This window comes from Vombatus ursinus, unplaced genomic scaffold (assembly GCF_900497805.2).
Source record: "Vombatus ursinus unplaced genomic scaffold, bare-nosed wombat genome assembly UNPS02004691.1, whole genome shotgun sequence".
NCBI classification, from domain to species: Eukaryota; Metazoa; Chordata; class Mammalia; order Diprotodontia; family Vombatidae; genus Vombatus; species Vombatus ursinus.
Window position 1 is genome coordinate 6,608,328 of NW_020944469.1, and position 23,933 is coordinate 6,632,260.

Genomic DNA, 23,933 nt, shown 5'->3' on the forward strand with positions numbered 1-23,933 from the left:
TTTGTGGTGGCTAAGAATTGGAAATTGAGGGGATGCCCATTCAATTGGGGAATGGCTAAACAAGCTGTGGTATGTGATTGTAATGGAATATTATTGTGCTATAAGAAATGATGAGCAGGATGATTTCAGAAAAACCTGAAAGACTTAAATGAACTGATACATAGTGAAGTGAACAGAACCAGGAGAATGTTGTACACAGTAACAGCAATACTGTTCAATGAAGAACTGTGAATGACTCAGCTCTTCTCAGCAATACAATGATCCAAGACAATCCCAAAGGACTAATGATGAAGCATACTATCTACCTCCAGAGAAAGAACTGATATTGATTGGATACAGACTGAAGCATGCTACTTTTCATTTTCTTTCTTTCTTTTTTTCTTTTAGTCAAGTCTTCTTGTACAAAATGACTAATGTGGAAATGTTTTACAAAATTACACATGTATAACCATATCTGATTGCTTACTGTTTCAGGGAGGGGGGTGGGGAGGGAGTGAGGGAGGGATGGAATTTGGAACTCAAAACTTTAAATAAAAATTGGAAAAAATAAATGGTGTCAATCTCAAAAGTTATGGATATGACAAGAATAAATCTATGAGAGTGAAAAGAAATTCTAAACTTGAATTAGCTATTTATTAGTAATAATGATAAAAAAATAACTTGACCTTTGGGGTATAAATACACTTCTTGGGACAGGAAGAATATACAAAAAAGCAGCAACAAGGCTGGTTCACACGTTAATTGTAGAACTGAATAACATTATCACTTTTCGCCAAACATGTTATCCTAAGCATGTGAAGTAAATCGAGTCTTTGAAAAATGGTGTTTCAAAATTTTTAATTAACCATTCAAGTTTTTAATCATGTATAAATTTCCTTTTTATAAAAATTGATACAGACTGCATATAGTAAACTACAGGTGAAGATGTAGATTCTGTAACAAACCTTTTAAACGTAGAATTCTCCTTAAAACCAATATTTATTAGCAGTACTTAACATACGTAGCCCCAAAAGAATAATTCCTATTACATTCTGATGCAACAAGGCAGTTATGCAATGAGGTAAATCAAGGTCTCTAACACGGTTTGATGTCAACATGGCCCAGATTCAAAATTTTTTCATACTTCAACAACAGGTGGGAGATTATCCATAGCAGACTCAGGGAGCCCCCTTGCATACATAATCCTCACCAAGCACCTAGAGTAACTGGGAAGGCTATGTCCATATATATAGGCTAAAGGCTAAAACAGGGTGTGACATGGTTAAGCCTTACTACAGTACACCCTACAATGTTCTACTGAGCAAAACAAAAGTACAGTACTCTGATTTTTTTTCCCTGTTATCTGGGGTTACCCTGATTTGCTTATGGTTTGCATAAATTTATGTACTACAGATAAGAAGCTAATGTAGGATGAATAAAATAAAACAAAAGATGGTAATTAGTGCAGCCTACTGCAATTGTATTCAGACCCAATATTCACATACAGTAGAACCCTTTTATATTGCTAGTGTCCAGGGACAAAACTAACACCTGGAGCTCTAAGACTAACAGGGTTATATATAGAGAGATAAACTAGGTTTTCACTGCATGCAGTAGTTGATTTTCAGGGGCTACAATTTGACTCATGGTAGAAGTAAAACCACAGAACAAGCCATGTCATGAGGGGATTCTACTACACCTGAAATGTGTGATATGTCAAAATCAGAACAGCAGAATAGGGAAGATTTTGCATTCAGATAGGAAAGACTATTCACTGGTATAGTAAATAGCCTTGAAAGTGCAAGGGTACGAGTAGAGGTGAGAGGGGCATGGTGGGGAGGAAGGGGTTAAGACTTCTACACTTCCTGGCTTCAAAATTACCTGTGCAGATTCCCAATATTCTGCTCCTTCCTCTTCCCAGGGAGAGAACTGATTGAAGCCCCAGTTTCCCTCCTTGTGGATTCCTAGAATATAGGGAAATTTGAGGACAAGTTATAGCTAAGGTACACTGAAACACGTGCTTTCCTATGCAGTCATGGCTTTTTTTTTTTTTTTTGAAGAGAAAAAGAGTAACCAGGTCAAATCTCATTATGATGAACTTCAAATTCTTTTTTTTTTTTTTTTGGTAATGGAATCTAGAGATACTGATTATTGCCTCCAAAGTGGGTCATCTGTCTGGGTCTGGCAATCTCTTTTATACATGCAAGCACTGTCATCACAACTGGCTTTGGACTTTAGATGTGAAGTTCTTTCTGTTACCCACACCTTAGGACTGACAATTGTAGAGTTCTGTTCACTAGTCTGGGATCTGCCTGTGAGAAAAGGAATATGAGTTAGATTTACATAGTGTCTCCCTGGTAAGAGCTCAAAGTCATACCTCCTTGTAGTAATATCTTAAAGGAGCTATATAATACCCCTGACTATTAAGAGAGACCAAAGTGTTGAAATGAATACATTTAGACAATGCATTTTCATTTCAAAATCTTGGTACATGGGAATAAGAACAGTTATGTATGATTTTGTTGTTTTCTCAGCAAGCCTGGGGCTGCTTTATGTGTAGAGTGTTTAACTGCTCATCTGAGAGGGCTTAGGAATTTTAGAACATTTTTTCCCCTGAAAAAAGTAAGCTTTATACTCTAGACAAATGCATCTTATCATTATAGCATTTTTATCAAGTACACAAGTAAAGATACTATCACCATTTTACAGATGGAGAAACTGAGGCACAGCGAGGTTAAAGTGTTTGCCCAAAATCAGAAACTGGCATAGCAAGGATTTTATCTTTTGTCTCCAGGCTGTCAGGTCAGGGCTGCTCCCACCATTTATCTCCATTGTTTTGTTAAGTACTAAGAACACACCTAAATCTTAGTTTCAAAGCTGTCACTGCTTCTGATCCTAGTTACTACTGAGGTTTCCTACTGAAGGAAAAGATTGCAAACAAAAGATAACCATTCTGCTTAAACAATATACTGTTAGCTAGCAATAAGAAGAGAGCTGCAGAAGTCCAGGCTTTTGTAAGTTTCTGGAAAACAGCAACAATTAGCATATCTTGGGACTTCTACAGGTTGCAAAATATGGACAAAGATGGCTTGCCTATGTAATCTTAGCTCTTCTAAGCTATACTTACTCATGCATGTGTATGCGACTGGCCCACTCACGATTCATTGGAAACAAGCCAGGGCAGGGGTCCAAGCCTTTGGAGAATGACTCCTCTGAGCCTAAAGAAGTGGACGAAAAACTGTCTGTACACTACATACCAGCTAACAATTCATCAGGTCCCTTAACCCGGACAGTGACTCCTGGGAGACAAAACACTGGAAAATTCCACCCATCAATTCAAAAGTTCTAACATTTTAAAACAGAAAGAACAAATGTGTTTGAAAAGTGTGGTTTTGACTTTGTGCAGCAATGCCCTTCTTTGGGGTGGGGAGGGGAAACCCTTCTGGTTGCTTTTAATGTGATTTTGCAAAAAAAAAAAAAAAAAAAAAAGATGCACAGCTATTGCTTTTCATTTTCTAACTCTGCTCGTATGAAGACGATTTTTGAAGCAGGGCTCCCAGTCTGGCAGTCATCTATTTTTCCAGGCACTCTTCTGCATCTCCTTGGCCTGTGATGTCTTCAGCAGCCTCTGGCTTGGGGGCAGGAACCTCTGGTTGCACACCATCTCCATCGAAAACAATATCTTCAGGATTTGGCGGAGGGGGGCAGAACTCTTCATTTGGCAAGATGTGCCGGAAAAGAGTTTCAGCCTGCCCAGAGAAGAAACGGCAAAATGATATCTGTGACTAAACTGAACTCAAAGTGCTTATGAACGTGTGCTTTTTTTACTTAAATAACAGTATACATTCAGCAAAAGAAACCAACTCACAGAATTGTAGGCTATCATTAGAACACAATTCTTCTAAAGTAAATGAAGTCTGTGCTTCCTGATTCCCTACTCCCTCATCTTCTCCAACCCCCAACCCTTCACATACATATCAGATAGCTTGTGATTAAGTATAAATTGATCAGATTCTTCAGGACTTCAAGGTCACTGTACATGCCAACAAAAATGCAGTTTGTGATAATCTATGAAATTTCACCACAGCCTATTTTCCTTAGCATTACGATATCTAGAGAGGTCAGTCAGTTTCACATATAATTCTAATGAGCCCCCTGCTATCATTCTCTTTTCCCTGGGTTTTGTGGGCACCAAAAGTGCCAAGACTAGAGGAGAGCTGGACATGGTGAGGCAACAGAATGGAGCAATTAAGTGTGGCAAGTTACTGGGGATACTAGTAGCCCTATACCTATTCAGGATCTGAAAAAGGTTTCATTTGGCTGAAGACAAACCCACTTCAGGACACAGTCTCACTGCACCTATTTGTTTTAAATATTCTAATGCTTTTCCATATTGTAGCGATTCCTCCTTGCCTCCCACACAAAATACAAAGTCAGCTACTGAGTTCAGGTTCTTCTGTTATCCAGCCATTTTCAGTCGTGTCCAACTCTTTGTGATCCCATTTGGGGTCTTCTTGGCAGAGATACTGGGATGGTTTGCTATATCCTTCTCCAGCTCATTTTACAGATGAGAAAACTGAGGCAAACAGGGTGAAGTGACTTGCCCAGGGTCACACAGCTGTTAAGTGTCTGAGGTCACATTTGAACTCAGGTCTTCCTGACTCCAGGCCTGGCAATCTAACCACTGCACCACCGAGCTGCTGCAGGTTTTCTAGCAGGTGCATAAAGAGAAAAGGAATTTTTTGAGGGGACGATGGAGGTGAGACAAAGAATGATGAACCCCTTACTTCTTATGCATATTTGAGAGAGTGAGACATTGTTTTGGAAATATACTTGATTCTAGATTTTAAAAAATGAAATATTTGTGAAATTAGGCCTTACATAATTTAACATAACTAAGTCTGCTATTTATAGAAATTGTACAATTTAAAACATACAAGATGCTCACAGGTCTACTGGTTTTTGAGTTAACCTTATTCAACTGAAATCATGGCCCCAAAGTCAATACTATGTTTTTTTGGGCATTCATTATCATTAATTATTTTAGGAAGTAGCTTGTGTGTTGATTATTTCAAGGAGATGAATTTTAAGATCACCTTACTTGACAAGGGGTTGCTTTTGTACTTGGATTTTAAAATAACTACAGATTTTTTTTATAATAAGATTACAAATGAAAGGAAGAAAGGAAACACGCATTTATTATGCAACTACTATGTGCCAGGTACTGTGCTAAAACACTGAGGCAACAAATAAAAAGCAAAAATGGTCTGGCTTCTCAAGAACTTCACAGTCTAATAGGGTATATATACACAAAGTGGATGGAATGAAGGTAATCTGAAAGGCATTAACAATTGGAGAGGTTTGGGAAAATATAAGAATGTTAGTTGTGATAATAGCTGTGAAGAGTGGGAGAATGTTAGGGGCAGCTAGATGGTGCAGTGGATGGAGCTCCGGCCTTGGAGTCAGGAGGACCTGAGTTCAAATCTGGGCTCAGACACTTGACACTTACTAGCTGTGTTGACCCTGGGCAAGTCATTTAACCAAGAAGTAACAGAATGGCTGCAGTTAGAGTCCAGTTAATACACAAAGACAGACAGACACACACACACACACACACACACACGTATGTATGTGTATATTTTTAAAGGCTTAAACATAAAAATAAAGTTTTTCCATATCTACAAGCAAAACAAAAAAAGAAGATTCTATGTAAAATCATGAAATTCCAATTCATACTGGTGTTTTTTTCTTGATGGATATAATACATTTTATATGTTAACTTCAAAAACTTTTTGCTTGTCTGTGCTTCCTTCTGTTCTCTTCTGTGCATTAAAAAAATGTTTTAATGGATTTCTTTTTGGGTACCAGTATTACTTAACCCAGGGGCAGCTAGGTGGTACAGCAGATAGAGCATCTAATCTTCCTGAGTTCAAATCTGGCCTCAGGCACTTACTAGCAGTGTGACCCTGGGCAAGTCACTTACATAACCCTGTTTGCCTCAGATTCCTCATCTGTAAAATGAGCTGGAGAAGGAAATGGCAAACCACTCCAGTATCTCTGCCAAGAAAACACCAAACGGGGTCATGAAGAGTCAGATAAGACTGAAACAACTCAACAACAATAACTGCTTAACCCTCTTACTGCCTCCCCTTTCCTCTCATTAAAAACTAAGAGAAAAAAAAAAAAAACCCTTGAAACCAGTAAGCATAGTCGAGCAAAATTAATATTCCCGGTGGCCACGTTCACAAATGTATGTCTCTGCACCTGTCCATCAACGTTTTGTCAGAAAGTGGGTAACATACTTCATCACAGGTCCTCTGGAGACCTATGTGGTCATGTTACCGCTCATAGTTCATAAGTCTTTCAAAGGTACTTTCCTTTACAACTTGTATATTTCCGTTGCTTGTACCCACTATTCTCATGGTTCTGCCAACTTTACTCTGAGTCAGTTCATACTACCCAAGATTTTTTTGAAATCATCTTTCATCAGCTCTTTCACATATCACAATTTCTTTAGCTGTTAATCAACGTTTAAGAGGCAATCCAAGGCACCCCTTTAGACTCTTGCTCTTTGCTTTTCTCCTCCCACTCCCATCCCACCGATCCTTCCTTCAGGATTAGGAAGATTATTTTTTTATGACTATTCCCTCCTTGGTATTATCCTTTCTTAACTCTTTCTCTCCCCCACCCTGTTTATTTCCCTGTTTAGTCTGATGTATTTCTATTCTGAACTGTATGTTCAACTCTGTACTTTCAGGTAAGAGTAAGGTTCATCTGATGCTCTTTTCCCCAACACTTTCATGTCCATGTTTGTATACTATTTATTCTTCTCACACACTCCAAATGGAGTTCCACCTCCTTCTTCCTCCTTTATACGCTATTATATTCCTTTTACCGTCATTTTTGTTTCCCCTCTTTAAACCCCCAGAACTGAAAAAAAAAAAAAATCCACCATTAGAATCTCTGGTGTTTTTTTTTTTTTAACCCTCTCCATATTCTTTAAAGACATAAAGGTTCTGAAGGGATACTTGTTTCTTTTCTCTGTATTAGAATACTAACACAACATACAGCTCCTTCCAATTGCTACAATAAATTGACCTTTCTAGGTTTCTCTGTATTCCTGTGTTTATATTTCAGATTTTGTTTTCACCTATGATCTTTTCATCAGAAATGCTTAAAAGTTCTCTATTCCATTAAAAGGTCCCCCCTACACACATACAACTTTTTTTCTCTATAGGATCCTACTCAACTTTTCAGGGAAGGGGAAAAAAAGCACAAAGTAAAAAGTACATGGCAGAGAACAAAAGAAAACTTACAAGGAAGCAAAAAAAAGATGGACAGCTCTGAACACAACACATAGTATTTATTACACAGGCTTTTCTGAAATGGAAACTTATTGCTGTATATTTTGAATCCTCTTATGCTCTGCTGAGCACGTGACATTTTTTTTCTTTTCTTATTTTGTATTTAAGTTTTAATATTAAGTCTAAAATAAAAAGATTAAAAAAAAGAAAAAATAAATTATCTCTCCTTGACTTGTTCTTCAGTTTAGTTGTTTCTGATATCAGTTTACATTTTCTTTTTTTCCTTTAAAAAAAAAAACCGTTTCAATATTTCTTGCTGTCTTATGGAGTCACTGATTTCTGTCCGGTCTATTCTAGTTTTCAGTGATTCCATTTCTTTTTCTTTTCTTTTTTTTTTTAAGCTAGGCAATGGGGTTAAGTGACCTGCCCAGGGTCACACCGCTAGTAAATGTTATGTGTCTGAGGCCGGATTTGAACTCAGGCCCTCCTGAATCCAGGGCCGGTGCTCTATCCACTGTGCCACCTAGCTGTCCCTGGGATTCCATTTCTTGGGTAAGGTTTACCACTGTCTCTTCTAAGTATTTATTTACCTTCCAATTCTTTCCAGCAGAGCACTTATTTTTTATTTCATCTTTCATTTCTTTTAGATATCATATAGTCCTTGTGGAAAATCTCTTTTTTTCCCTTTGAGCTTCTGCTTCAAATTGCTGGGGAGCTATTCTCGCCTTTTCAGGGATCTCTAGATGAAACAATAACTTTTTATACTGGTTGGTGTTTTCTTTGATTTCTTCATCTTTCGAGCTTTTTGTTCCTGCACCGGGATTTTGTGTCAGGGCTAGGCTCTACCCATGCTGTGCTCTTTAGTGGGATAGCTGGTCCTTCTTGGTCTCACCCTGGGTTCCCCTAGGTTTTTCAGCTGACCTTTTGGGTTTCTGAAGTTCAGGGCCCTCGCTCTCGTATTAACACAACGTTAGCCCTCTGAGGGCTGGCCACCAGGGCATCAAGGGTTTCAGCAACAGGGATTAAATAAAGGCTGGATCCTGAGGGCCTGTGACCTGCCTCAGTAGCAGAGAAAATACTCCCACCAAGGAGTATAAGGGTCTGGAAAGTATCTGGAAAACATGCTTGGGCTTTGATACCTTCTACACCAGCCAAGTTCAGGTACCAGTCACCAGAGCTTTTGTGAATGTACTTCATTTTGTCAGAAGAAACCGAGAAAGTATTTAAGATTTACCCATGATAATACACTGGAATGAGATCTCATTTTATCTGCAAGTACCCATTTGTTAATTGGTTTTTATAAATGTTGTTTAAAATGTTAAGTTCTTCCCCCTACCAAGTGATATGAAGCTAAAACCTAAATAACAGCTTAAAAATCAATTATATTTTAATAGCATATAATAATTAGTACCAATAATCACAGTATTTTTTACTGTGATAATATTTTGTTCTTACAATTTATCCTCTTGGAAAACCAATTTCCTCACTGTAAAAATTCACTGTTATCCTTTAATTATAATCTCGTAGCACCACAGTGTAGGTTATGCTAACACTACTCTAAGCCCCAATTCTAACTACTCTGCAGTTTGGTTTCAAGTGGCATCAGTACTAAAAGAAATGAAACCACTAGTAACTGGCACACTGACTAGCTAGAAATCCATATTTTTTCTTCTTCTTTTTTGCTAGGCAATGGGGTTAAGTGACTTGCCCGGGGTCACGCAGCTAGTCAGTGTTATGTGTCTGAGGCCACATTTGAACTCAGGTCCTCCTGAATCCAGGGCTGGTGCTTTATCCACTGTGCCACCTAGCTGCTCCTGGAAATATTTTTGAACATCAAAACCAAAAGCCTTTGAGTATGCAGTAACATGGAAATGCACAATGTTTCCAGCTTACACGTGGTCTCCGTGAGCTAGACTCAGTCTCCTGGGAGCATGGGGAGACCATGGGGATGGACGAGAAGAAAAAAAAAAAATGGGAGAGAAAGCCTGGAGCCTATGGTATGAAGGCCAACTACTACTAACTTAACTCAACAAATATTTATCAAACACCTATTATGTAATGAACTGTGTTTACCATTGGGAAAACAAATATAGAAAAAAAAAACCATTCTAGTACCTGTACTTAAGGAGTTTAAATCTAGTTTGGGGGAGAAGACATTTACAAGAATGATATCTAAGAAGGATCCACACAAAGTGCTATAAGAAAATTTGAGAAGGAAGGGGAGGATCAATGAAGGTTTCGTGGAAGAGGTGGTGCCTGATATGGGTTTGTGTGCATGTGGACAGGAAGAGATCCAAAAGGAGGACATGCTATAGGCATGCACGATGGTCTGTCAAAAGAGATCAACAGAGATAAGAGGAGAAAAACCAGGATAAGACCAGGAAGCAAATGGCAGTCAATGTGGCAGGAACATAGAGGGAATGAAAGTGAATCATATGGAGTAAGGTTGAAAGGGCCAAATGGAGTGAGACTGTAGAGAGTCTTCAATGTCAAGTTAAGGAGTCTTGTCTTTTGTCTTATAGATAATGTTACCTTGATAACGTGAGGAATGATTAGACCCATATATTAGGAAGACTGTTCTCCCTACTGAGTGATACATACATAGAAGCGGGGAAAAACTAGAAGCATGGAGACCAGCTATAAGGCAGCTATAAGCAGAGATGTTCCAAAGCAGGGGTTCTTAACCTGGGATTTGTGAACGTGTTTTTTGTAAAAATATGTGGAGAACTGTATTTCAATATAATTGGTTTCTTTCATAATCTTATGTATTTTATTTTATGCATTTAAAAATATGACTGAGAATGGGATCATAGCCTTCATAAGATTGCCAAAGAGGTCCAGGACACAAACAAGGCTAAGAACCCCTGTCATACTTACATGAACCGAGGTAAAGTGAAGTGAGCAGAACCAAGAGAACATTGTACACAGCAACAGCAATAGTGTAAGATGATCAAGTGTAAACGACTTAGCTATTCTCAGCCATATAATGGTCCAAGACAATACCAAAGGACTCATGATGAAAAATTCTATCCACCTCCAGAGAAAGAACTGATGGAGTCTGAATGTGGAGCAAAACACACTATTTTTCACTTTCGTTCTTTTTTTGGTTCAAGTTTTCTTCTACAAAATGACTAATTTGGAAATGTGTTTTACATGACTGCACATGTATAACCTCTATCAGACTGCTTACTGTCTCAGGGAGGGGTGGGGGAGGGAGGAAAGGAGAGAATTTTGACCTCAAACTTTTTAAAAAAGAAAGTTAAAATTGTTTTTACATCTAAGTAGGGAAAAAATAAAATATAATGTTTTAAAAAGAATCCTTATCACAGAGGCATTTGAAAATGGTACAGGAACTTAGGGAGAGAGGGAGGGATTGGATATATGGATCTGAGAGTCATTTGCATAGAGGTAATAATTTAAACCAGAGGTGTCAAGCAGCCCAGGGCTGCATGTGGCCCACAATACTCTTGAGTGTGGCCTGAACCACACTAAAATGTAATTGGGAAATATGTAATAAAATGAATAAAAATACAATAAAACATATAAAAATTAATATGTGGTTTTCGAAGTCAGTATGTGGCCCATAGGGATCCTTACATATGGGTTGATGGCTCTTGTTTCTATTTGAGTTTGACACCACTGATTTAAAAGCACGGGAGTAGATTATGCTGCCAACGGCTAGACTGTAGATAGAGAAGAGGACTGAGAAGAGACCCTTGGGGGGACATCCACACTTAGAGACCAGGACAAAAAAGATGAATTTGAAAAGAAGATGAATTGTGCAACCTGAGGTCAAAGGCAAAAAGACAGTTTCCATATATACCCAAGTATTTCTAGCAGCACTATTCCTGGTAATAAATTTTTTAAATCCCATCAGTAAACAAAGCATGTACCCATCAATTACAGATTGGATGAAGAAACTGAAGTATATGAATGCAATGAAATATTACTAAACCATTAAGAAATTACAAATATGAGGAATTCAAACTTATGAATGGATGGAAGAAACAACTAAGAGAATAATATGCTCAATGACTATAATAACGTACATGAAAACAGCATTATGAGATAGGTGATCACCTATCTCGGTAATGGAGAGGAGACCGTGAAAAATACTCCCCTCCTGCAGAATGTTATATACACTGTCAAATACAGCTACTATGTCAACTATGGTAATGAGGAGAATATCAGGAAAAAAACTGGTGTAAAGAACTTTAAAAAAAGAAAGGACAAAAAGTGGATATGGAATGAGAGTGATCAGTCACACAGAGGAAGTCTGAAGAGAGAGAAGGAAGGATTCCTAAAGTGGAGGAAGGACAGGGTATCCAGAAGTAGGCGGGCACCAGAGTTCAGTGCTACAGAAAGGTCAAGGGCAATGAAGTCAAAGCAATGGCCATTGGATTTGGCAACTGAGAAATCACTGGTGATAATGGATAAGTTGACAAAGGATATAAACAAAAAGCTCTTGAAAGATGAATTGCAAACTTTGAAAAGCGATATGAAATCTTGTTCTTAAGTCACTAATAAGAGAAATGGAAACCAAGATAATGGAAGTGTTACCTCATTCCCAACAAATTGGCAAAGATGATAGAAGATGGAAATAGTCAATGTTGGAGGGTCAGGAGAAGACAAACATATGAATTGGTAGGACTGTAGAGTAGTCTAAGTATTCAGGAAAACCATTTGGATTATACTAAGAAAGTGACTAATATTTTCACAACAAATTATCTAGAGGTCCCATTGAAAGGCAGAAAGACTGTATATGCCTTGAAATATTTATAGCAACATTTTTCTGTAGTAGCCAATAATTGAGAATAGAGTAGGATGGCCAAACAAATTGTAATACACAGATGTAATGGAATATTACTGTGCTGTAAGAAATAATGAATATTAGGAATTTAGAGAAATATGAGGTAATACAAAGTAAAATAAACAGAACCAGGAAAAATATACACAATGGTTTCAACATGTGAATGGAAAGAAGAACAAAATAATCAAAAGTGAATGGTTGGTCCCAAAGAAGAGACATGAGGATGTACTCACTTCCCTCCTTTAGCAGAGACTACGGGCACATGCAATACTGCATATAATGCTGAACTTGGGTGATATGTTGGTTAGTTTCGTTGAACTGTGTTTTCCCCTATTTTTAATTATTTCTTACTGGGGATGGTTCTCTAAGAGGGAGAAGGATGACACATCGGGCAATGCAGGTGATAGCAAAAACAGAAGATATCGATAAAATAAAGAAAAGAGGTATTACTAACTTCAGAGGGAACTGTTTTAGTACAGAGATGGGGATGAAAGCCAGATAGCAAGAGGCTGACTTGAGGAGCAAGTGGGTGGTAAGAAAGCAGCCCATGTAAAAACCACTCTTTCTAAAAGCTTGACAGAGAGGTGGAAGAAATATATGAAAGAGAGTTGAAGGGAATAGTGGTGTCAAGTGAAAGGTTTTAAGGGAGAAGCAAAGGAACCAGGAAACAGACACTGAATACCAGAGAGAGAGAAGGATGAATGGAAAAGGTCCAAGAGAAAGTGGGAGGAGATGGGATCTAGGGCAGAAGTGGAGGGATAAGCCTTAGCAAAGAATGCAACCTTCTCTTCTGAGATTGGAGCAAAGGAGGAATGAACAGTTGAAGACAGAAATGTTTTAAGATATAAAAGAAGGGATGGAGCTTACAGTGAATAAACTTAATCTCAATGAAATGAGGAAGAAAAGTCATCTCCTGAGAGAAATGGGAGCTTTAGGGTTAAAAGTTGATGGCTGGAGAGGAGAGAAAAATACTTAGAATAGCTGCTATGAATGTGTGACAGAGAGTAAGAAAAGAGTTAAAGAATGACTATGCAGCGGTGAGGGCTCATTTCAGATCATATTGACCTAGTCAGCATGGTCTTGGGCTTGGCATATGGGTAGTAAGAATGAAGAAAACAGATGTGGGAGATGACTGAGGTTTGAGGATTAGTAAAGTGTGAAATGGAAATGACAGGCTAGTAAAGAAGTCAAGGGTGGAAGAAAGCAAGTGTCTTGTTGAAACGGCTGGATACAATGTCAAAACTGTGAAGGAAAGGCAGTGAAGTTGGAATAGACGGGATGAACTAGGTCCTAGCAGAATAGGGGATGGATCATGGAACCAAATGGTTAATGTAAGTGAAATTCAAAAGAAGCGAGGTATATGACGAAGGGAAGAACAGGATATTGTGATCAAAGGGGGAATTAAGGTGTTTATGATGTTGGAGGCAGAACAGTTTCAGGTGATTGTGAGGTGTATAAAGTGAGAGGTGACTGGGAAGGTCATGCCAAGTTGTGGAGATGGAGTAATTCAGAGACCAGAATGTGTGAAAGGCCAACTGTAAGTACTAAAGTCACCAGAAACCTTGGTAGGCATCAGGGTAGAGAGATATACCAGTGAAGTCAACATCACAACAAAAATGGCCAAATAAGACTCCCCTATAAGGTTTAGACCACTTGTAAGGACGACCCCTCAATCCACAACCTTGGAACAGAACTATCTTACTAGTACTCATTTGTTTAAAAAAAAAAAGAAAGAAAGAAAGAAAACAAAACAAAACAAAAGAAAAAAGAAATGTGCCCAACACAAATAATATATTGTGGTTTCTCTTTCTCTCTCTGTCTCCCAATTAAATGTGCAGTAGCGTTAATGGAAATCTTTTTAGAATCTGTGGTAATTCTTCCTAAAACTTTTTATAGCATTGCAAAAAGAGGTTTCCCAACAACACTACCAACCTAGTTCTAGCATTGTGGTGCCTGGGGCAATGGTTTCTGGGATACTAGGCTAAATCAAAACATTCATGAAATCTTGTTTACTGCTGGGAGGGGGGGACGACACGACATGTTTTACAGATTACATTTTTTCTCTGGACTAAAATGCATTATGAACATTTTAAAATTGCATTTTATATGCTTCGTTGGTCACAATTTCTTGAGGTACTTCAGACAACCGATCAACAATATCTGAGTAATTCAAAAGTACTCACTAGTAGCCCGGTGGGTTGAAGGAGAAGCAGGGGTCATTTAGGGCATTTGTCTACCTTATTTCCCTCACAAAGCCACCCCCAGATATTCCTTCACCACTCTCAAGGAAGCTCAAGGCCTGACTCTGGCATTCAAGGTACTTCAAAAACTTGGCTTTGCTCTTCTCAGGGCAAAAATGGTGTGCCCCAACACCAACATTTCATTAAAAAGAAACAAGAAAGCTCTGAGACAGACAGACAGACAGACCAATCGCCTTACCTGTTGGACAGCATTCTTATTTCCCAGCGAACAGTCTGGTCCAGAGCAGACATACACGTTTGAAGGTAAGTCATTATAGGAGTCTCTGTCGATGCCTGAAGAATCTCTCATGTTGAAATAAAGGGCCCACAGAAGGTTTGGCTTTTCTACTTCTTCATTTTCTAAAAGCAAGACAAAATGTCTATGTAGTCACACGCTAAAGAGACAAAAGATCAACACATGTGATTTTCCAGAAGACTACAGGATTAGAGGCCGTCCAGTTTCAATCCCTTCATTTTACATATAGCAGCGAGGTGGTACAGGGGATAAGAGTGCTGGGCCTGAAGTCAGGAAGACCTCTGTATAGCTTTTAATCTCCTTCACAGCCTGGCTTGGCCAGCTAGGTGACCACAGTGGATAAAGTCCTGGGCCAGAAATCAGAAAGACTCATCTTCCTGAGTCCAAATCTGACCTCAGACACTTACTAGCTGTTGTGACTCTGAGAAAGTCACTTAACTTCTGTCTGCTTCAGTTTCCCCACCTTCAAAATGAGGGTAATAAAGGTTGTTGTGAAGAGCAAATGAGATAATATTTGTAAAGTGCTTAGCATGGTTCCCGGTACATAGTTAGGTGCTTAATAAATGCTTATTCCCTTTCCTCCTTCCTCCCCTCCCCCATTGTACAGGTGAGAAAACTGAGACCAATAATGGTTAAGTGACTTACCCAAGGTCACACAGGCACTAAGTGGAAGAGAAAGTATTCTAACCTAGGTCTTCTGATTTGAAACACAGGTTCTTTCCACTACAGAGCAGGGAGCCAATTGTTAAATTATCAGCTTAATTTAACTGTGAAAATATTTATAGCTAGAGGGCATTTTATACACACACACACACACACACATATTATATATATTTATACATATATCTGTGTGTATACGTGTGTGTATACATATGCTATTTTTCCTAAGCACCTACAACTTAAGATAGGAGCAATTATTTATAGATGGTCTAATAGTCTGCCAGTCAGCCAACAAGCATTTACTAAATATCTATTAAGTGCCAGGCACTGGGCTAAGTGTTACAGGGACACAAGGAAAGTAAAACAACAGTGTTGACTCTCAAGGGACTCATAGTCTAATAAGACACACAACACGCAAACAACTTTGTACAAACAAGATACACACACATGATAAACTGGAGAAAACCTCAGAGGGCAGGCATTGGGAAAGACTTGCAAAAGGTGAGATTTTAGCGGAGAATTGAAGGAAGCCAGGAGACTGAGATGAGGAGGGACAGAATTCCAGGTATAGAGGCCAGCGAGTAAAAAGACAGAGTTGGGAGATTAAGTATCTTGTTTGAGGAAAAGCAGAGGCCAGAGTTACTAGATTGTAGATTGCTTGGAGTAAGGAGATTGGGAAGGCAAAAAAGGGCCAAATAACAAAGAGTTTTAAAAGCCAAACAATTCAATCACAAAAGTGCTCCTTAAAGAAATAAAGAGCTTAAATAAAAATGATATTTCCAAAGTTAATTTACGCTTTATTTTTTTTACGCTAACCAAAGTTAATTTATGCTATGCCAACTGAATTACCAAGGGGATACTTAATCGGATTTGATAAAATAATAACAAAATTCATTTGGAGAAACAAAAGATGTAAAATATCAAAAGAAATGTTGAAAAGACCTAGGCAAGAAGGGAAAATAATACTTTCAGACCTCAAACTATATTATAAGGCAGCAGTCCTCAAAACCATCTGGTTATTGGTTAAAAAATCAAGAAGTAGATCAATGGAATATACCAAACAAGGGAAAATCAGAAACAATGGAACTCAATAATCTAGTGTTTAACAAACTAGAAAACATAAATTAATTAGGAAAAAAATCCTTATTTGATGAAAACTGCTGGGAAAACTGGAAAGCAATTTGGCAGAAATTAGACTTAGAACAATACCTTACATCAATCAATCAATAAACATTTAATAAGTGCCCACTATGTACCAGGCACTGTACTAAACACCATATTCTACAATACATTCTAAATGGATACACAACTTCAATATTAAAGATCATACTATAAAAAATTATAAGAGAATCAGATCTATACCTCTCACAGCTATGGCTAAGAGATGTATTCTTAACCAAACAAGGAATAGGAGCAATTACAAAAGATAAAATAGACAACTTAGATTACATGAAAGTGAAAAGCTTCTGCACAGACAAAATTAATGCACCTAAGAAAAGAAGGGAAGTGATCGAATACAAAAAAGTCTTTGTATCAAATTTCTCTGATAAGAGTATCGCATCTAAGATATATAAATAATTTATACACACATATATTAATAAATGCCACTTCTCCAATAGATATACGGTCAAAGGATATGAATAAACAGTTCTCAAAAATACTCACAACCACATGAAAGAATGCTCCAAATCACTAATAATAAGAGAAATACAAATCAAAAAAATGTAGAGGTTCCATATCATACTGTGCAAATTGGTGAAAATGACAAAAAATGGCAACAGTTAATTTCGAGGAGTTGTGGAATAACAGGAAAACTAAATACATTGTTGGGAGAGCTGTGAATTGGTCCAACCATTTTAGGAAGTAATTTGAAGTTATACCAATAAAATGACTAAAATGTCCATACTTTTTAAGCAGATCCTATTACTGAGTTTATACCCCAAGGAAGAAACTGAGAAAAAAGTCCCCTATATATGCCAACATATTTCTAGAAGGACTTTTTGTGATGGCAAAGAAATGGAAACAAAGTTGATGCCCACCAACTGGGAAATGGCTCAACAAATGGTGGTACATGAATGTAATGGAGTATTATTGTGCTGTAAGAAATGATGAAAATGATGATTACAGAGAACTGTGCAAAGATCCCTATGAACTGATGAAGATTAAAGTAAGCAAAGCCAAGAAAATAATATACACAATGACTACAACAATGCGCATGGAAAGAATGACACACCAAAAAATCAAAAATGAATGTGATAAAATTGTTTTAAGAAATTGCCACGGGAACAGCTATGTGTGCAGTGAATAGAGCACTGATGGAGTCAGAAGGACCTGAGTTCAAATCTAGCCTCAGATACTTACTAGCTGTGTGACCCTGGGCAAGTCACTTAACCCTAATTGCCTCAAAAAAATTTAAAAATAAAGAAATTGCCTCAGCCATCCCAACTTTCCGTAACCACCACCCTCATCAGTCAGCAACCATCAACATAGAGGCAAGATACTTTACCAGCAAAAAGATTATGATTTGCTGAAGGTGCAGATGATGGTTAGCATTTTTTTTAGCAATAAAATATTTTTAAATTACGGTACATATATTGCTTTTTTAGATAAAATACCATTGCACACTTAATTGACTATAGGAAAGTATAAACATACCTTTAAATGCACTGGGAAACCAAAAAATTCGTGTGACTTGTTGTATTGCAATATTCACTTTATTGTGATGTGGAACTGAACCCACAATATCTCCAACGTATGCCCAGATTTCAGTTCACGGGGAGCTGCTAATCTACTCACAGTATATATAGACACACACATGCCATCATCTGCTAACTTTCAATTAATCACAAAATTTAATTATTCTAACAGCCCATTCCCCAACAATTCTGGAGAGATGAGAGTGGCAATTTTTAACAATAATTTCAATTAAAATGGCATAGTCTGTTTCTCTACTCAAACCAACTTAATATTTACTTGTTGCCAGCACAGAAAATAGGACTACAAAAGCTACTTCCAAAGAGACCAGGAAGTTAGCTTCCTGGTGTATAAAAATAAAAAAACACAAACAAAAAACCCTGCAAAACTATGGAATTAGTCTGTGTTCCAGTTAACCATTATCTGGTCAAAACTAGAGTTTTCCCAAGGGTTTCTATCATTTCTTCCCTTCGTAGCTAAAATCTTTTTCATCAATGTGAAATACAATGATGTAAAATATATTTTACCAAGCAATGATGTTTTTTGTTTTTTGTTTTGGCTAGGCAATGTGGTTAAGTGACTTGCCCAGGATCACACAGCTAGTGTCAAGGCCGGATTTGAACTCAGGTCCTACTGACTCCGGGGCTGATACTCTATCCACTGCACCACCTAGCTGCCCCTCAAGCAATGATGTTTTTAGCTAGGAAGTTGGTGAAACAAATGAAGTTGATACCAAATGTCAGATGCAGAGAGGGAGCAGATGATGTTGTCACAGTAAAAGTAAATCTGTCAAGCACTAAGACATAATACTAAAGAAAAAAAGGGCTTTGGATTTTGTTGTGGACCTTGATTTCCTGGGTAGAATAGACTGTTGGCCCTACCAAATAGAACCAAAGAGGTTCTTCACTTTTAAAATCTACGCTAATGCTCTAACAAGGGGGCCTAGAAGAGTTAATACCATTTTCTCACGGGCAACAATTGGTCCCTTAAGCTTAGACTATATAATTCTTCTTTGGTTCAGAAGGTAAAGCTAAGTTTAATTCCTTGATGTCTTATAGGAACCTAGGTGTGTGGTTTGGGCTGCTTGTACTTTTGCTCCCCAAACTTACCAATAGTGAGCAATTGATCACTTTTTGATAATTTCAATCTAACATAATAGCTGACAGGTCTAGCATAGATTGAGATCAATACTTCAGAAAACTGAAGTTCCATTTTCAATAATTGAAATATTAAGGGGAGAGTAGACAGGGAAGGGAATAAGCATTTATATAGTGCCTGCTCAGTTGAGAAAACTGAGGAAAACAGAGGTGAAGTGACTTACCGCAGGTCACACAGCTAGTAAATGTCTGAGGCAGGATTTGAAATCAGGCCTATTACTCTATCCACTGTGCTACCTAACTGACCGTGGATGTATGAGAGATAGCATGACCTCATGAATGTATGTGAGAGATATTGTGGAGGGAGAATTAACAAGATTTGGCAACTGGCTGGAGATATGAACTTGAGTAACAGAGACGATAGTGAAACCCTGAACAGAAATAGGGAACTTTTGAAAATGGCTGTGTTGGGGGTGGGGTACGGCACGTGAAGTCAGGAGAGGGAATGAGTCCCATTTTGGACACTCTGAATTTGAAATGCCTACAGGACATCTAAGAGGAGGTAGCCAGGAAGTAGTCCGAGATGTGTGAGTAGCCTCCAGGAGAAAGGTTAGGGCAGGATATATAAAAATGGGAGCCATCTGCATAGAGATGACACCTTACACCAAATCAACCAGGTTGGATAGCAAAGGCGACCTTACGGGTATTTTTATGGCAAGTGGTCAAGTAATTATTATACTTAGGAGAAGGTTATTGTTTTCTACAAAAAATACATGGTCTGGCAATGTGACAGTGCTGACCTAACACATGCGCTTCTAAAATCCTACAGCTTGAAACAAAAAATAACATTGGTTAAAAAAAAAAAATCTGTTCCTTTAGCAGTTATTTTGAAATAATTCCAGAGTTTTAGCAAAAAAATTTCAGGCAAATAATTTTTAAAATACAGATCAAATTCATCAATCTGTGACAACAAAATTTTCTCTGCAGAGAACAGTGTATTTTAATGGATTAAAAGTTCTTCTTCCTTAGAAAGTTCCTTCTTCCTCATTTAGGCAGGAAAATGAATCGAGTCCCCTTCTCCAGGTGACTTTGCCTCTTTGACCTGCCATGGCCCAGTGCTCACTTTATCTGGTGATTCATTTTCAAGAACTCCAACAGTATTTGTTCTGACATTTTAATTAAAATACGACCACTACCTCATCCTGATGATAAAAAGGCCCATGTGTCAGTGAAAACTAGCTTTTCAGTGCCTCGGTGCACCTGAGGACCCTTCTGATCTCAGAGTTCTTACTAAAGAATTTCAGTTGGGTTCTAAACAATACATCATTTCAAAATGGGATCACTTTAAACATTAAGATGAATGTTTTTTTGTTTTTTTTTAATGGCTAGATGTTAAGTAATGAACGTGCATTTTTTCCCCAAGCTGATTTTTACAAATAACTACAAAATGTATTTTTTTATAAAAGAATCTCTAAATGGTAGCTTCAGGGGCAGTGTGCTCGTTAGCTGCGGGTATCGGCTATAGTAGCAAGCCTCACTGGAATGAGCATGCAGGAAAAAGAATGAGCAAAGCTTCAGGTATCACAGACAAAGTTTGGAGTTTATGTCAGCAAATTATGGATTTGATTAAAGCCAAAGGCTGAAAACATGACTCTGTATTTGAATTAGAATAATATTTTAGTAGAATTTATGGTAACTTCATAATCAACAGTTGTAATAGCAATCACAAATATTTATGAAGCTTAAAATGGAGAAAATCTTGATATTTAGTAAAAACCAAGTTAAATATCAACTCACGGCAAAACATACTTTCAGATTAGAGAACTTTACTCAAGAAGTACAAAATGAAGTGAGTTAGGCACATTAGCATTAGCATCTGAGAATGAAGCAATCTGTATTCTCTTATGTAAACCTATAAGCCCATCTCTGCTCCTCTGCATTAAGACCGAAAAAACAACACATGTGGTAAGAGGGTAAGAAAGAGATTGTAATAGGAGAGAGCGGGACACAGGCCATGAGGACAGACATTACCAACCAAAGGAAATAAAGAACTGGAAATCAACTTGAGGAAACAGGATTCAAATGTATACCCCTGGACAGAAAATCGCCATGCATTCGAAGGAAATACGGATTCAAAGGGCCATTTCTGTGTCTGAACATAAAAAATAAACAGACTCAATTTGCTTGAGTTGCCCTCTTGTGGCCAAACCTTGATAATGCAAAGATGATTTTTCTCCCCCCCCCCGCCCCCCCATATGATTTTTCAATAGGATTGTTACATTAAAAAGAAAAAAAAAATGTCCAAGTGATGCACACTGTGAGGGCCCTGGATGATTTGGAAGGACTACTACACATTTCATCTGTTACACCAATAATATATATATATATTTTTTCCCTTCACTCAATTGATAAGTGCCCCATCTCAACCATTCTAATACAGTGCTTACAAAACGTGGCACAGTGCATTTCAGGAGACAACGAAAAGGAAAAATCAGATACCAAGTTAAACTCTCTTTCTATCAAGAACGGCCAGAATATTCTTACCCAATTCTGCCTCGGCATACGGCACGAACAATTTCTGCACAACTGACTCTAAATCTTCTCTTGCTGTTTTTTTTGAGGATGGACAAGTCAAATGGACAAGATCTGTTCAAATGCAGGAGGAAAGGGAAACGGAGAGAAAAAAATGAGGTTAGTATATTTTGATTCCCTGCTTGTATACCTCAAAAGTGCAGCAACCTGGTTTTCTCTGACACAGGGATATAAGCACTTAAATATTCCAAGCTCGGGTTTTGTAATGGGATCCCTCATATTCAGTGAACAAGTTTATTTTTTCAAAGCAGATTTCTGAATTCAAAATTACAATAAAGCATTACCATTTCAGGCTCCATTAATTTAGAATTTGCCAGATTTATTATATTATACACTATTTATGAAAGTGATTTTGTTTTACTAAATAAACTATAGAAGAGACTAAGATTTTAATTATTTAGAACAAATTTTTCAAGTACTCTAGAAAAACCCAAGTACACACGAACCATCAATATGCAAATAACACATTATGGATTTATTCAACCGTATCCACAACGACTTCTATTTAATAATATATTTTGTTGGCTTAGTTTGAATAACTTGATGCACTTGATAACAAACATATATGAGTTAAAAATAGTCCATAATCCAGACTATTCATTAGATAAAACTCTCCTCTTCAATGATTTCAAATGAATGAGGTTTTACTCTAATTGGTTTTTATGAAATCTGAAGCCTTGACTTGAAAGCTTGGGTTTTTCAGGCTAAAGAACATCACATATTTAAAGAAGACACTTCTTGGCAAAGTACAATAATGCTCAAGAAAGAGGACGGGTCCAACATTCAATTCAGCAAGTTTGTTAAGCGTCCGTTACAGCAAAGACATGCTGGAGATGCAAAGACAGAAAAAAAAAAAAAAAAAAAAACTGTAGAAAATATCAGAGCGAGGAGATCCGTAGATGTAGGTAAGGATTTGAGGTGACAGTAAGATGGTGGCAGAAGGGAGATCCTAGAGTCGAGAAGCACATCAATACCAATTCCAACAGCATTACATCGAGGATGGTCCATTTTTCTGGCACCCTCAGCTGCCAAATCCCCATTCTTGTCCAAAGTTATTTCAATCTACTGAGGAGAATTCCCTCCACTGCCCAAATGCCTTTCCAATTTTGTAATGGAAATCAATGTGAGAAAGGATGTAGGGTTATAAGAATTCATTTCACAAATAATTTAGCTGTAAAGTATTTTTTAATGGCAGATACTCAATATTTATGCTCATTACACTTAGCTTTCCTAGCTCTTTATCTTTGTGCTGATTTGTCGCAAAAGTCCCAAATCCTAAGTCTCTGTGAAGACTCATGTTACTGAAGCACAATTTGTCATGCTTAGGAAAATACTGCAGTGATTCCTAGCTCAAGTTTTAGAACACGCTAGGAAAATTATTAGTTGTCCAAAGGTCACTTCAATAATTCTCACATTCAATTTAATTTTATTTCACTGAGATAAAAACAGACGGGACAACTTTTTCAGGGAGAGAAAAGGAACAAAGGTCAAGATCAAAGAGGGTCTTACAAGTCTAAAGAATGAAATAATTGTTGGCATATTATAATTTCACTATACTAGTTTATCTCTCTATTTTGTAGAAGTACTCAACCACTTGGTAACATGTCCTGTCCATCTTAAAAAAAAAAAGTCTACATTTCTTCATAGAGTAATTTTTTTCGTGGTGGTGATAGCAGGTGGGGTCCAACCAAAAAATACCTAGTGGATATTTTAAGATCAATCAACAAGCATTTTGTAAGATTCTATGTGCCAGGCACAGTCCTAGGCACTGGGGATGTAAAGGTGAAACCTAAAATGTCCCTGCCTCTGAGGAGCTTTGTTTTTATTAGGGAGAAACAACATGCCCACATATATAAATAAGCACATACAAAATCATCACAAAGTAAATATAAGGGACTTTTTTTTTTTTTTGCAGAGGATGAAAGGCTGGAGATCAGGAAGTGCCTCACGTAGGGGATAACACTTTAGCTGACCTCTGAAGGAAACTGGGACTTCTAAGACATAGAAGGGATGAAGGAGTGCATTTCAGGTATCGAGGACAGCCAATGCAAAGGCAAAGAGACTGGAAATGAAATGGCAAGTAGGCCAGTAGGATAGGACTATAGAGTACAACAAGGGGAATGATGTGTAATAAGAGGAAACACCAAGTCTTCTGTCCGCAGTCTCAATTTTCCAGTTCCTTCCTATTCAATTAAACCTGACTACATTATTAAAAGTCTAACCATTCATGGGAAATTCAGAGGATTAACATGAATTCACATGAGTATTTTAATAACTTGAATGTATTTTTGAAAAATCTCC

General features: G+C 37.6%; 1 protein-coding gene across 4 annotated transcripts in view; it reads right to left on the reverse strand.

Annotated features, from left to right (window-relative positions):
- CHM (CHM, Rab escort protein 1) overlaps nt 1-23,933 on the reverse strand; it is a 207,773-nt gene that overhangs the window by 26,064 nt on the left and 157,776 nt on the right. The window contains exons 13-16 of one of the 4 annotated variants that reach the window (XR_003567078.1): nt 21,585-21,686; nt 14,533-14,693; nt 3,107-3,728; nt 678-1,943 (exon numbers count right to left, since the gene is read on the reverse strand). Coding sequence is in view for 1 of the 4 variants with exons in the window: in XM_027839558.1 (XP_027695359.1) it covers nt 3,552-3,728; nt 14,533-14,693; nt 21,585-21,686 (440 nt within the window). In the remaining 3 variants the exon portion in view is untranslated. Of the gene's footprint in view, nt 1-677; nt 1,944-2,019; nt 3,729-14,532; nt 14,694-21,584; nt 21,687-23,933 lie in introns of those variants that run through there. The other 3 variants (XR_003567077.1, XR_003567081.1, XM_027839558.1) reach the window with 3 other exon arrangements.